The following is a 14,804-nucleotide window of genomic DNA, read 5'->3' as shown; positions in this document are numbered from 1 at the left end:
GAGAGAGACTCGAGACCATTAGGCATTAGGCCCACTCAAGTGGCCAAAACTTTAGTCCCGTAGTAATGAAAATGTTCTTGAGCGCCAACTTCTCCATCGTCGTAGATGATGAAAATGTATGTTAAGACAGGAAGATTACACATCGAGATAGGATCATTTTCGTACGTTTAGATTTGTCAAAAACGTCATCCACACTCCAAATGACCCCCTTACTGGAAACATATAAGGATAGAAAAATAACTAAACATAAATTTGTGAACACGGAAAATTCCTGAAACGAATGAGACAAGAACAACGCGCACAAACAAATATTTGTGTTTGATGATTTTGGGTTACAATCTCTCTCTATTTTGATCCTCTGATTCGATCTCCGTAAGGTATTGATTTATGGATGTTTCGTTGATCCAAGGGCCGTCGGGGCTTGATCTTGGATGAATTGTTTGGAAGTTTCTTCAAAGGGCCGTGGGCTTGATCTTTGAAGGTGGATTTGAGCGGATCTTTAAGGAGCCGTTGGGGCTTGATCTTGAGGATGAATGTTTCTTCAAGGGCCGTTTGAGGCTTGATCTTGAATAACGGTGATGAGCAGATCTTCAAGGGCTTTTGGGCTTGATCTTGAAGAAACAGTGATGAACAGATCTTCAAGGGCTTTTGGGCTTAATCTTGAAGAACGGTTGGATGTGTGTGGATTTGTCGACGTTGTTGATCCAAAGGGCCGTTGGGGCTTGATCTTGGATGAACGGATGATGAACGATGGTGCTTTCTTCAAGAGCCGTCGGGGCTTGATCTTGAATTGGTGGATGATTGTTGATCCAAAGGGCCGTTGGGGCTTGATCTTGGATGAACGATGAACGAAGAACGAAGAGAGCTTTCTTGATTCTTCGGGAACCTGGATGCTTGAGAGCTTCAGAGTTTCAGAGCTTCAGAGCTTCAAGGTGTAATATGAATTGGTTCCCCCAAATGAATGAAATGGGCTTGTATTTATAGAAATTTCCAAGGCCTAATTTTGAATATAATATTCCAGATGAAATAAGTCGTTTCTGCCAGGTGTTGACACGTGTCCTATTTGATGACTTTTCCAACTCATTTCAATTTTCGTTGAGTCACACGCTACGTGTAAAATTTATGTAATACATGAGCGTTGACACTTTGATTTATCGGTCAACATTTATTTACCGAAATTTCGATGTCTACAAATGCCCCCACTTCAAGGCGCGTCATATACATGTGCTTGTCACGTGTAGGAGATGCGTTTTGAAGTCCCTTACTGTAGACGTCGATCCAAGGGCCGTCGAGGCTTGATCTTAAATTGGGCTGGAGATTTCTTCAAGGGCCGTTGAGGCTTGATCTTGAATTGGGCTTGAGATTTCTTCAAGGGCCGTTTGAGGCTTGATCTTGAATTGGGCTTGAGATTTCTTCAAGGGCCGTTGAGGCTTGTTCTTGAACTTTTGTTTGAAATTTCTTCAAGGGCCGTCGAGGCTTGATCTTGAAGGTTGAATTTGGACCACAAGGAGCTTCATGTGGTAGATGATCTTTGGCTTTGGTAGTGGGTGAATCGGCACGTATTTTGTTGCGCTTGTTGACTTTCCACAGCTTTGATCTTGAACTGGGTTGGAGGATTTTCTGGATTCCTCCAATTGTTGATTTTCCACAGCTTATTCTTGAACTAGGTTTTGATTCAATGGTGGTAGACACTTAATCTTGAATCGGACTTGTGATTTCCTCAAGGGCCGTCGAGGCTTGATCTTGAATTTGGCTGGAAACTTATTCAAAGGCCGTTGAGGCTTGATTCTTGAAGGTTAACTCGAACACATGACAAGCAGGCACGAGATGAAGGTGACGACTTGTTGCTCTGTTCAATCTTTCTAATTCACACCTGAGCAGTTTGGTCAACGGTATGATCTTCAAGATTGATGAACTCTTCTTCCAGTTGGTGACTTGATCTTTAAGGATTTGATTCAAGGGTGGTGAATCGGCACGTGCAGCCCACAACGCCTAGTAAGTCGACCCAAGAATTTGAGGGTCAAAACGAGTTCACCGTCCTCGGGCAGATGCGGCATCTTCTCGAGTTCTTCATCTCAGACTCTTTCTGCTGAGTTGACTGTGCATGCTGCATTATTCTCTGCTTGTTTCTTTAGGCAGATGTGGCAGCTTCTCGAGTTCCTCAGTTCGGACTCCTTCTGCTGAGTTGATCGTGCAGACCGCATTCTTCTCTGCTTGTTCCTTCTGCACCTTGTCTCCACATGCTGCAAGGTATCATTTTCACTTGCCTTATCTGTCCTCCAAGCAGATGTGACAGCTTCTTTGAAAGTACAGCAGCAGTGGAAGGCGAGTACTCGAGAGCAGTGCTAGGTAGGCAATCAGGGAAGGGTTCCAAGCAGTCGGATCCTTACCCGAGTTTGAGTGGAAGTTCCGGCATATTGTTTTCTTTATCCTTGTCTTTGTAGGTAGGAACAAGGACAAAGGAAAGGACAGGGATAGTGCATGATATGAGATACTCTTGCTTTCTACCCTGGTGATATGAGATACTTTTGCTTTGGAGTCATTGGCTTGCAGAGGTACCCCAAGGAATAAGGAACACTGAATTACTCGAGAGGTTTCGTTGGGAAAACATTTTTAGAGATGAAGAAAGGCTCTGTATGTCTGCCTTGCTATGGAAGGTGAAGGTGGACAGTTATAGGAGGTCCCTTAATACCTGTAGAGGTACTATTATTTCACTCGTGTCGGCAACTAACGCGTGATTGAACAGTAAACTTCACGTGTTTTCTCCTTCACCGAAAATCTTCGACAAATTACCCGTGATTTGCGCAAAGTTGAGTGTGCATATGACAGGTGTTGACGAGGCTGAAAAAGACTGGCGCCTCTTCGATATCTGGGATCGGCACTTCGACAAATTGCCCGTGATTTTCGCAAAGCTGAGTTTGCGTGTGACGGGTGCCGACGCGTCTGGAAAAGCAAGATGCTTCTCCGATTTCTGAGCTTGCCTCTTCGATTTTTGAATGGCCTCTTCGAATTCTGAGCTCGCCTCTTCGATCTCTGAAATCCCGTTGAGTGCTGATTTTTATAGAGGCATGCAGTTCGTTTCAAAGCACACTTGAATTTTCGCTTGTGAAAACTCCCTTCTTGCACTTCTAAGATCTTGATTTGTCCGATCTCTTCTTTCTTCAACACTTTGAAAATGTCTGGACCCTCCGACCGTCGTTTTGACTTGAATCTTGGTGAAGAGGCAGTTCCGCCTTCTCCAGACAACATATGGCGCCCATCCTTCATATCCCCTACTGGTCCTCTTACCGTTGGGAATTCGGTGGTGAAGAATGATATGACCGCTGCGGTGGTGGCCCGGAACCTTGTCACTCCCAGAGATAACAGACTACTTTCCAAACGGTCTGATGAGTTGGCTGTTAAGGATTCTCTGGCTCTCAGTGTGCAGTGTGCAGGTTCTGTGTCTAATATGGCCCAACGCCTATTTGCTCGAATCCGTCAAGTTGAATCATTGGCGGCTGAAGTGATGAGTCTCAAACAGGAGATTAGAGGGCTCAAGCAGGAGAATAAACAGTTGCATAAGCTCGCACATAGCTATGCGACAAACATGAAGAGGAAGATTGACCAGATGCAGGAATCTGATGGTCAGATTTTACTTGATCATCAGAGGTTTGTGGGTTTGTTCCAGCAGCATTTGCCTTCTTCTTCTGGGGCTGTACCGCGTAATGAAGCCTCAAATGATCAACCTTCAGTGCCTCCTTCTCCTGGGGTTCCGCCAAGTACTGAGGCGCCACCTGATCGTCCTTGAAGATCCCCTCTTGTAAATTTGATTTGATTTGATTTTTTTTTTTTTTATTAAATGTATGTATAATGCAAATTTATGTAAAATTTCTAGAAAAATAAATAAAATGGACTTTTATTTCTCTTAATGCTTTTTTTTTTTTTTTTAATCATGGTGCCAGACGCACCAACGATAAAACATTTTTTAATTTTTATTTTAATTTAATTTAATTTAATTTAATTATATATATATATATATATATATATATATTGACTTTAATCATGGTGCCAGCCGCACCAAAGTTTAAACATTTTTTATATACATATATATATATTTTTTTTTAGAATGGTGTTGATCCAGCACCCAAAACACTTTATAATTATTATATATATATTTTTTTTTATTCTTTTATTTTTTATTTATTTATTTTTTCTTTCTTTGCACATGGTGCCTGATGCACCCCCTTTTTTTCACGTGGTGACAGCACCACTTTGTTTTGCTCCACCACCTTTTTTTTTTTTTTTTTTTTTTAATTATATTTTTTTTGTATAAATTCTGATGACGGGATGGGGAATTTGCAGGGATGGACGAAGTCGAGGCAGCATGGAGGATGAAACTCGACGGAGCAGAACTCGCACTGTCCATCACCGTCGCAGGCGTCGCAGTCACGTGAGAAGCGTATGCTCATGGCCCGGTCGGAGGTGAAGTGCTACTGCTGCGGTTTGACGGAGGAGTGCACGCCGGCATACGTAGCGACGGTGAAGGAGAGGCACCAGGACCGGTGGATTTGTGGGCTCTGCGCTGAGGCGATCAAGGACGAGAACTCGAGGTCGTCGAGGAAGATCAGCACGGAGGAGGCGATGAGGCGGCACGTCAGCTTCTGCGAGGAGTTCCGGATGTCGAGTCCTCTTTGACTACAAAGTTTGCAGGTTCAGTGACCTCAATACGTCCCCATTTATCAACTGCTAGCCTCATCGATCCCTTGAACATGTCAATCCTTGCATTGCGGAGAATTACAGTTGCACCAGGCTTCATCAAGTCAACTTGATCGTTCCTGGCAGTGAAGAGAATGGTCCCAGTCTCGTCCCCAATCAAGCACTCAGAGATTCGAGTCTGGCGAAGGTGCTGCGACACCGATCGGCCCTTCTGCAGCACAGGGTTCGAGCCCAGGACCTTGGCGACGATCGTGTGGCCGCTGGTCTCCGGCTTGAGCAACTCGACCTTGGTGAACACGGGCTTCCTTAGACCAGGCTTGGCATTGCTCTGCTGGGGTGTCTGAGACGGTGCCGTTTTGGTGGACGTCGTCATTCAAAAACAAGATGAGTTGAGGCATACTTTGCAAGCAGTTCAAACGCATTATGGTTTGCAAAGTTTTCAAACTGAACGAGAACTTTCTCCCCGTAATTCTGCTTGACTGCAGTCATGAACTCTTGTAGGAGTTCGGCATATTCCTGCCCAGTAGCCCTCTTTTGCCTCAGCCCTATGTAGAACTCATCATTCAACAGCTTCTCATTGTTTGTACCAACATCAATGGTTACAGGCAAGCAAGCAGAAGGACGAACTCCTCCAAGTGCCGTGTATAGAGCAAGTTTACCCACAGGAATACCCATTCCATGACAGCCAAGATCCCCAAGCCCTAGGATCCGTTCTCCATCAGTGACAACAATGACTTGAATATTCTTCTCAGGCCAGTTCCTTAATACTTCAAGAATCTTGCATTTTTCTTTCAAACTTATGAAAAGACCCTGTGGTTGCGTAAAGATGCTTCCATATTTCTGGCAAGTTTCACCGACAGTAGGAGTATAGACAACCGGAAGTAATTCCTCAACATGTTCAATAAGAAGCTTGTAGAATAGCTTTTCATTTCTCCCCTGAAGATCAATCATAGCGATATACTTCTGCAGTGGAACTTGATACTGACGGATACTGTTGATCATTTTCTTAACCTGAAGTTCTTGAGAAATAACAATTGGGGGAAGAAGACCACGCAAGTAGTGGGCATCTCTCTCTTTCTTTGTGAAAGCAAGACCTTTGTTGTGGTGTGGAGATCGTATCAATGTATATCCACTAGCAACCGAGACACTCCAGGGCGTGACGAGTTGGTCCTCGGTGGCAGTATCCTCACCGTACACGTCTTGTACCCCACCATGGACGGTAGATTTCAGCTCAAACACCTCGGATTCGGCCTTCACGTCCTGCAATGGGTTCTCCATCATAACGCTACCGTTTCGGTCGCTTGTCCGGACTTTTGGGACCACAGCCACCACTTTTAGCGACGTTGACCGCCTCTTCTGGCTCTGAGAGAATGGGCTTGAAGACCCAGCAATGCCCGGTTTCCCCAGAAAACAGCTTCTATTCAAGGACATCATGGCGACGGATTTGTGAAGGGGAGAGTCTTTAGGATCGATGAGCTCTCCTTGCTTGACTCCTTCTCTCTGTCTCTCTCTCTTATACCTGAAATTTGTGAAACCAAAAAGGAGAGAGAGAGCGCGGGTGGCAAGTGGTGAGGTACGGAGGTCTAGAAGTGTAGCACCGCCTCAAAATGGGACCTGTGATGTCTTCTAACGGACTCGACTCGCTCAGCGGCGCCGGATGGCTCCTCCATGCTCCGGCAACGGCGCCGAGCTTCACTGGAACTCCGATGACGGCCATGCCTACCCATTCGCCACGCACCACGTGGAGCTTGACGATGTTGGGCTTGAGGGGTGTACGGACCGAGAGAGAACCGAGCCTGGGCTGGTGCCTTTTGTTACTGCTGGGCCTACACACACACACATATATATATATATTTCCTTTTTTCCTTTTTTCTTTTGAAGAAATTGTATCTTTTTTTTTTTTTTTTTTTTTTTTTTTTTTTTTTCGAAGAAACTGTACAAAGAAAATTGCAAATTTTTCTTAACAGAATAAATTTGTAATAAAATTGACATTCTTTAATAAAACATTTATTCTTTTTTTTTTTTTTTAATTTTGATGTGACTGAACTCGAAAAATTGAACATTCGAGCTGCCTACGTACCCCTCCAAAGAAGAGATCAAGTCGTAACGTAGTTCAAAATACATTTTTTTTTCTTGGTATTTTCTTTTGGTGCCATTTGCAGTTTCAACTCGTGCAGACAAGGAGCATTTGGTGCCGTGTTGCAGTTTTAGCTCGTGCAGGCAATGAGCGTTAGTGTCGCCTTTTATGCTCATGCAGACCAGGAGCGTTGGTGTTGCCTTTTATGCTCGTGCAGACCAGGAGCGTTTGGTTCGTGCAGTTTAGGCTCGTGCGAACAAGGAGCATTGGTTCGTGCAGTTTAGGCTCATGCGAACAAGGAGCTTTGGTTCATCAAGCAATCTGAGAGAGTCGTTCCTCGCAATCTTCATAGCAAGGAGCCTTGACTGAGTAGTTGAAGAAGTCTTCTGGGAAGATGTCACGCATCGTGATGGGGATGGATGAACTTCGTGTCAAAGTTTCATTATCTCCAACACTTTCACATTGTTCTAGAGGTGAACAGAAGCTGTTTTGCCCCCTTTCCCATTGGTGAGCTTGTGGAGAAGACATATGCTTCTTGTGCAATTTCTTCGGAGTGACATAAGTCCATCTTTCAACTTCACTCGGCTTGACTGGCATGTTTTTGGAGCATGCCCCCGGCGATTGAGGTGAAAATTTTGAGTTGACAGAGCTGAAAGTGACGTCTTCTTCCAGGATTTCGTCTTCTTTGTCTTCTTGGGCCTTCTCTTCAGTGCGGTCCTCTTGGGTTTGTTGCCGTGAAGGTTGGCCGGTGTAGATGATGGTGCGCCTCCTTACCTTCAGTGGTCCTTTTGTGTCGACTTCCAAAGTTGCTTGGCGCTTCATCCTTGAAGGAATCAAGCTTTGAACATCGTCTTTTCCTGTTAGACTGTCGAGCTTCTCTCCCTTTGGTGTTGTCTTCCTGTTTCTAGAAGGCTTCTTAGTTTCTTCAAGTCTGTCCAAAGCCGACCGTTGCGGAGGAGATCTAGCTGTGCCGCTTTGTTTCTTGGGTTTTGATAACCTTTCAAAGACTGATCTTTGAGGTGTTGGCGTCTCAAGCCTTTTGAAGACGGAAGTTTGGTCTCGACCACTGATGCGATCAAGTGCTGCAATTCTAGGTTTTGAATAATTCAGCCTTTCGAAGACTGAAGTTCGAAGGGCGGGTTTAGGCTTATCTTTTGGCCTTATGGCTTGTGGTCTTGGCTTCCTCGTTTTTTTGTAGGTCACCGATGTCCACCCTTTCTTATCACCAGTAGATGCATCTTGGTTGCTTGCCCCCGGTGATGGTTGTGTAGGAGGTGCCATGTGACTTGAACATTGACGGGAATGATCATGCATGCTTCGGAGATGCACAGGATCGAGTGATTCAAACACGATAGTAGTAGTGTGTGCCGCAGCCGTGTCTTCGAGGTCAAGCTCGATTTCCCCTTGTTGTGCTAGCTTCAGGATGAGATCTTTTAGTACGAAGCACTTTTCCGTTGGATGACTGATGAAGCGGTGGAATTTACAGTATCTTGGGTTATCGGTACGATTCATCTCTTCCGGCCGTCTGCACTCAGGCAAACTGATCACCTTCTTGCCCAACAGGTCTTCTAACATGGCAACCACATCAGAGTCGGGGAATGGATAAGTTTTCTCCTCAAGCTCCTTCAAAGTGCGTCTACGCATCTCTTGATCACGAAAGCCTTCGGCTTGAATCGCCTTGCCTCGTGTGGATATTTTGACGGGAGATGTGTTGACCGTCATCGCTTCCTTGGTGGGTTTCCATGCAGCCTTTTCCACCTTTGTCCCAAGAACTTTGTCGTTCTTGTAATCGGCGATCGGTTCTTTCTTCCCATGATGGGCGATGCTCAACTCCATGTCATGGGCGCGAGTGGCCAATTCCTCGAAGGTCCGCGGTTTAATGCCTTGAAGGATGTATTGCAAACCCCATTGCATGCCTTGGATGCACATCTCGATTGAAGAGGTTTCCGAGAGCCTGTCTTTACAGTCGAGGCTTAGAGTGCGCCATCTGTTGATGTAGTCAATGACTGGCTCGTCCTTCCACTGCTTTGTGCTTGTTAGCTCTAGCATGCTCACAGTGCGACGGGTGCTGTAAAAGCGGTTGAGGAATTCCCGCTCTAATTGCTCCCAACTGTTGATGGACTCAGGCTCTAAGTCCGTGTACCACTCAAAGGCATTTCCTTTCAGCAAGCGCACAAACTGCTTGGCGAGGTAGTCTCCCTCCGTTCCCGCGTTGTTGCAAGTTTCGACGAAATGTGCAACGTGCTGCTTTGGGTTTCCTTTTCCATCAAACTGCATGAACTTTGGTGGTTGATAACCCCTTGGCATCCTTAGGGCATCAATCTTCTTGGAATAGGGCTTCGAGTAGAACAAAGAGGTATGTGAGCTCCCTTCGTACTGTGCTTTGATGGTGTTGGTGATCATCTCCTGCAGCTGCTGGATAGAAAGAGATCCCATGAGTGCCGCTGCTTGGTCTGGCTCCGGCTTCCCATCGATTTTCTTCATTGGGGGTTCTTCGTCTCCGCCAGCTCCTCCCTTTAGTGGATCATCCTCTGGGTCGGGTTTATCGCCGTCCTGCGCCTCCAGTCGGTTGACTAGTGCTGCAATTTGCAAGTCTTTTTCTTCCACAGTTCGGGTTAGCCTTGTGATTGCTTCATTCATTTGAGCCAGCTGCTCATCGATTGAAGTTGCTCCAATGGTCATGACTTGCATGGCTGAACTGTCGCTTGAATCGGCATCGGAGAGCATGGATTCGGAGTATTTCCTTGGGCTTTCCCCCCTTGGTGCCCTTAGTGAGGCTAAGGTGATCAAAGGCTCGTGCCTTGGGTGCTTTTGTTCCCTTGGCAGAGTTGATGCAGAGGTGAAAGAGGTGGCAGAAGTAGCTATTGCCATGCTTCGAGTCGTGATGCCCAAAGTGACACCAGTTGCGACGAGGACGCTTTTGTTCTTTGCGCCGGTTGCGGGAACAGTTTGAGCCTTCCTTGATGCCATTAATTTTGGAAGTGCGCTTGAATTTCTTGAACGGATAAAGAGATGAGAGGCAGAGATTGTCCCACCGGGCGTGCCAATTTGTGAACACGGAAAATTCCTGAAACGAATGAGACAAGAACAACGCGCACAAACAAATATTTGTGTTTGATGATTTTGGGTTACAATCTCTCTCTATTTTGATCCTCTGATTCAATCTCCGTAAGGTGTTGATTTATGGATGTTTCATTGATCCAAGGGCCGTCGGGGCTTGATCTTGGATGAATTGTTTGGAAGTTTCTTCAAAGGGCCGTGGGCTTGATCTTTGAAGGTGGATTTGAGCGGATCTTCAAGGAGCCGTTGGGGCTTGATCTTGAGGATGAATGTTTCTTCAAGGGCCGTTTGAGGCTTGATCTTGAATAACGGTGATGAGCGGATCTTCAAGGGCTTTTGGGCTTGATCTTGAAGAAACAGTGATGAACAGATCTTCAAGGGCTTTTGGGCTTAATCTTGAAGAACGGTTGGATGTGTGTGGATTTGTCGACGTTGTTGATCCAAAGGGCCGTTGGGGCTTGATCTTGGATGAACGGATGATGAACGATGGTGCTTTCTTCAAGAGCCGTCGGGGCTTGATCTTGAATTGGTGGATGATTGTTGATCCAAAGGGCCGTTGGGGCTTGATCTTGGATGAACGATGAACGAAGAACGAAGAGAGCTTTCTTGATTCTTCGGAAACCTGGATGCTTGAGAGCTTCAGAGTTTCAGAGCTTCAGAGCTTCAAGGTGTAATATGAATTGGTTCCTCCTTAAATGAATGAAATGGGCTTGTATTTATAGAATTTTCCAAGGCCTAACTTTGAATATAATATCCCAGATGAAATAAGTCGTTTCTGCCAGGTGTTGACACGTGTCCTATTTGATGACTTTTCCAACTCATTTCAATTTTCGTTGAGTCACACGCTACGTGTAAAATTTATGTAATACATGAGCGTTGACACTTTGATTTATCGGTCAACATTTATTTACCGAAATTTCGATGTCTACAAAATTCTACCAAAGATCAAGACTTTGAGATATTTCGGAGTTTTAATCTTAACTTAATCTCGACCCTTCCTCTTACCATAAAAGGGCCCCGCTATTGAATGATGTTTAACGACATCAAGACATTGTCACTTAATCTCTCAATATCTCTATCTTAAAATGACCGCACATGGCATGTTTCACATTTTTTAACGCACCTCATTGCATCTTACCAAAATTCATATATTTTATAGAGTACTCCACAATGTCGTCCACATTCTAACATAACTCTATCACAAGAAACATGCGAATATATAAAACGTGTGTCATATTTTTTTCTTTCTCTTTCATGTGATGTGAGAGATAAAAAACAAAAATACAACCAGTTATATAGAAAAACCCCAATCAAGCATGGTAAGTGCAACACTGTAAATCATCCTCATCAATCTTTTGGTGTTAATGTCTCATTAGTCAATATTAATTAATTTTTTTTAATAAACTTGACAGGTGCAAATCAAAAAATTAATTGTGTGGTAGTATGACATATATTATGCGTGTCAATTGTTATATTATGTGGCTGTATTTCGGTACTATACGATAACTATTCATGCAACTTGTCTCATCAATCTTTTGGCAAGTCCCTTCCATACGAAGTTGCCCATAAAACTTTTGAAAATTGCGGACCAACTTTTTTCCATCTCTGACCTCTCACCTACACGATATGGCAATGGGGTATGATGCTAACCGAGTACCTTATCGTGTGTGAAAATTCAGTACTGGGTCTCAATTTCCAAACGCCAAAGCCGAACAGTAATTCCCCAAAATGATGGCACGAATTGACAATTAGAATTAGGGTTTCAAATTTCAACTTTCAGTGCTGCAACCTAAACATAAAAACGCATGGCATGGTATGTCACCTGTATATAGCTACTCTACTACCTAGCGCCTACAAAGTTAATCAATGCCCCCATATTGCAGAGACCTTTAAAAACACTGTTGAAGAAAAATATGCAGTGATGGCGGTGAAAGGGGTTTTGAATAGAACCAAAAAAACCTACGAGACAGAAACCAAACCAAACCAGAACGTCCCGAAACAAAAAAAAGGTTCTCTATGTTTGATACCAAATAACATAAATGCGGATTGAACAGAACGAACATCTCTTCTTCCCCTACCCCATCATCCATAAATGCTCAAATTAAAAGCCCCAGATTTGTGCCCGTGAACCTATTTTTATTTTCTTACTTTCTTTTTCTTCAAAGATTCTTGTACCTTGTTCAAAATTAATATTCCCAACTTCCTTTGTTGCAAGGTGGTTGTAAATTTTAATGCAACTTCTTCAATGCTACCACCACTAGTAACTGGCTGGTAGCCACCTCCCTTTGTTGAAGAGACATACATTCATCTCTCTCTCTCTCTCTCTCTCTCTCTCTCACTCTTTCTGTTCTTCCTGCATTATTAATATGTTTAAGTTGTTCTCTCCACCCATTGCCCCATTTCCAAATTACCTCCTTTCTTCTCCTTTCATATTTTCTGTCAGTTATTGTTCCAAGCTCGTATCAATTTATAAGCGGTAATTTCTACAACCTAGTTTTTATGTTTTGTCTATTTTTCAACCCATATTAAACTCTTTATTTTGTTGGTTTTGTACATAATGTAAGTTCATATACTTCCAATCTTTTTCTTCGGGAAGTGATTTTTGCACTCGTGCTTCTTGTTCTATACTCAGCCCTTTTTGTCTGGGACTGAAACGAGGTGAAGAGTCCGGAAGGAGAAAGTGGAAGTGCGAAAATCATTAGCTTTTTGTTTTCACTCCAAGTTTTGTTTTGTGTAAAGATGAAAATGATATGTTTGTTTTTGTAGCCTATTATATGAAAAGATGCATGGAATGGAAGCCAAAGAAAGAGATGGATTGGGATCAGTTTGAACGGGATATTGGTCCGGTTCAATAAGAAAACAGTGCTCTCAAAGTGCTTGAGCTCGGCTTTTTGATTGAGCCGTGCCAATATCACGTGTCACTGTTCCTCTTATCATATATCCCACCCTTTGCTCTATTCCAATTCAAAGGTATACACTTTCTTATTTCTATTTTTTCTTTTCATTATTCATCTAGACATAAATTAGGGTTTTTGAATTTTGTTTAGTGAAAGTTTCTCTAAGTTCTTAGCTTGTTATAATTCAATATCTACTTTCTCTAGACATTCCCCAATGCAGGGGAAATGTTGATATAGTTGTGAGATGTGAGTGATCGGTCGAGTTGTATTACGTTGATTGACCTACTACTCACATTCTACAAGATTTGCTCCACATTTGAGGAAGGGAGTTGTTAATAGCACTCTAAAATGTAATTTTGCACTATTTTGTATGTTCTTACAAAATTACAATACAGAATGATGTTTTTAGAGTGTCAACAACAATTCTCTTGCTGATTTACTGGCCTACATTAACTCTCAGAATTCAAAATGCTGGGATTAGAACAAATGCTTGACCATTTTATTGTATGTCGGCAAAATTTGTTGAGTTTCTCACAAGTCTTTAACCAAAAGAAGTCAATTGTATTTTGGATGAGTTGCCATTTTCTTCATAAGTTAATGTGGATGAGAAAGCTACTTCAAAACCGACGTCTTGGATTGGCTTTGTATGTTCATAGTTTGGTTAATTGAAATCTTGTGTGCCACTTGTAGATGCTACATTTTACCAGTTTGTGTACATCATGCCATTTTTGTTATAAAGACAAAGATTATTCTACAGTAAAATAAACCAAGGATGATTCGACATTGTTATGCATATAGCAAGAAAATGCATATTGCCAAAGGTGATTCTTGGTGTGGCAGTAAATTAAAGGCATAGCTGTTTTGTCCTGTTGTAGTAAAGTTTTCTGTGTGTTTTTTTAACTTTTGGGTTAAATTGTCCTCATAAAACACCAACTGTAATTTTGACAATGTTCCTAAGTAGTTTCTAATGGAGAAAATAATTGTACTTTTTTGTCTTTTACTGTGCTCCAATGTATGGTGTGCACCTGAAGAAATGAATGTCCAATCAAAGATTTGACAACCAAGAATCTAATATTGTGTTTGGATGATGAAATTTAAAATTATTAAAAAATTCAAAAACGTCAAAAAATAGAAATGACGTAATTTTATTTTCTAAAATTTGTGAATTTTCTTATTTGGTTGACCAAAAAGAAAATGTTGTCCAATATTCCAGTTGATAGGGTGTTGGTTTCATCCATGCATCCCGTGTTTAAAACTCTCACTCCCCCTAAATTATTGTAAATATATTCAAACCTTCCTCCTCCCTTTAATAAGAATGAATTTTAAAAAACAACTTAAAAGAACAATGAAATTAGAATACATAATCATATGTATGTAAAGAGTCATTAATATATAAATAAAAGATAGTAGTTATGAAATGTGCTAGTATTGGGGATGACGACAGCGACGATGATGGTGGGTGATGGCGGCGTCAGTGATGACGTGGGTGGAGGTGGTGGGGCATCTATGATGGTGATGATAATGGTGGGTGGTGGCGGTGGTGGTGGTAGTGACAAGAAGTGGTATGTAGCTACTCATGGTTGAGTCTTTTTTTTTAATTTTTTAATTTTTAAGCTCCCACTTATAGAAGATAGAAAATGACGCATATTTATATGAAATTTAAACTTAAGAATTGGAGGTCACAAATTCCAATTTTTTTTTCACACGAAAAATTCTAAATTTTTATTATGAATCCAGACAACAGAATTAATGCATGTCAATTTATAAATTCTGACTTTTATCTAAATTTCAAGTTTATTTCCATAATTCAACCATAGCGTAACAGTCATGGATCCCATTTTATGTCCATACTAGAAAATCCCTATTGTAAAATCCTAGCAAAGGTAATTGCTAATTCTAATACTAATGCAAATGAAGTCGTTTTCAAATTTGTGTCTTTTTCTAGTTAGCATCCAAATACATGCTTGTGAAAAGTAAGATAAGAAAGATCGATCTTGTGTCTTTATAGAAAGCAAATTCGAACCATCGATTTCAGCATCTGAAATAGGCATGAAAGCAACACTTCAAGTTTCTTA

At 42.4% G+C, this 14,804-nt stretch overlaps 2 protein-coding genes and 1 non-coding gene across 3 annotated transcripts; 1 reads left to right on the top strand and 2 right to left on the bottom strand.

Moving 5' to 3' along the window:
• Window positions 1–4,618: 4,618 nt before the first annotated feature.
• On the bottom strand, window positions 4,619–5,062 carry LOC103424987 (uncharacterized protein At4g28440-like; the record flags this gene model as incomplete). Its single annotated transcript, XM_008363071.4, has 1 exon — window positions 4,619–5,062. A coding segment is annotated over one exon (429 nt), but the record flags the coding sequence as incomplete, so codon positions are not given.
• Window positions 5,063–5,064: 2 nt separating this feature from the next.
• Window positions 5,065–6,176, bottom strand: LOC103424986 (NADP-dependent malic enzyme 4, chloroplastic-like). Its single transcript, XM_070817313.1, has one exon. It carries the CDS (start codon window positions 6,127–6,129, stop codon window positions 5,065–5,067), a length of 1,065 nt encoding a protein of 354 aa, XP_070673414.1. The 5' UTR covers window positions 6,130–6,176.
• A 6,458-nt stretch (window positions 6,177–12,634) lies between these two features.
• MIR171Q (microRNA MIR171q) lies at window positions 12,635–12,776 on the top strand. Its single transcript, NR_161628.1, has one exon. It is a non-coding gene; the product is annotated as a microRNA MIR171q (primary transcript).
• The last annotated feature ends 2,028 nt before the right edge of the window (window positions 12,777–14,804 follow it).

Source organism: Malus domestica, chromosome 17 (assembly GCF_042453785.1).
Source record: "Malus domestica chromosome 17, GDT2T_hap1".
Taxonomy (NCBI): domain Eukaryota; kingdom Viridiplantae; phylum Streptophyta; class Magnoliopsida; order Rosales; family Rosaceae; genus Malus; species Malus domestica.
The sequence above is the reverse complement of the archived record's forward strand: the minus strand, read 5'-3'. Positions and strand labels throughout refer to the sequence as shown.

Bases quoted from the DNA above. Each gene is read 5' to 3' on its own strand.
- LOC103424986 (XM_070817313.1), bottom strand. From the start codon at position 6,129: ATGATGTCCTTGAATAGAAGCTGTTTTCTGGGGAAACCGGGCATTGCT.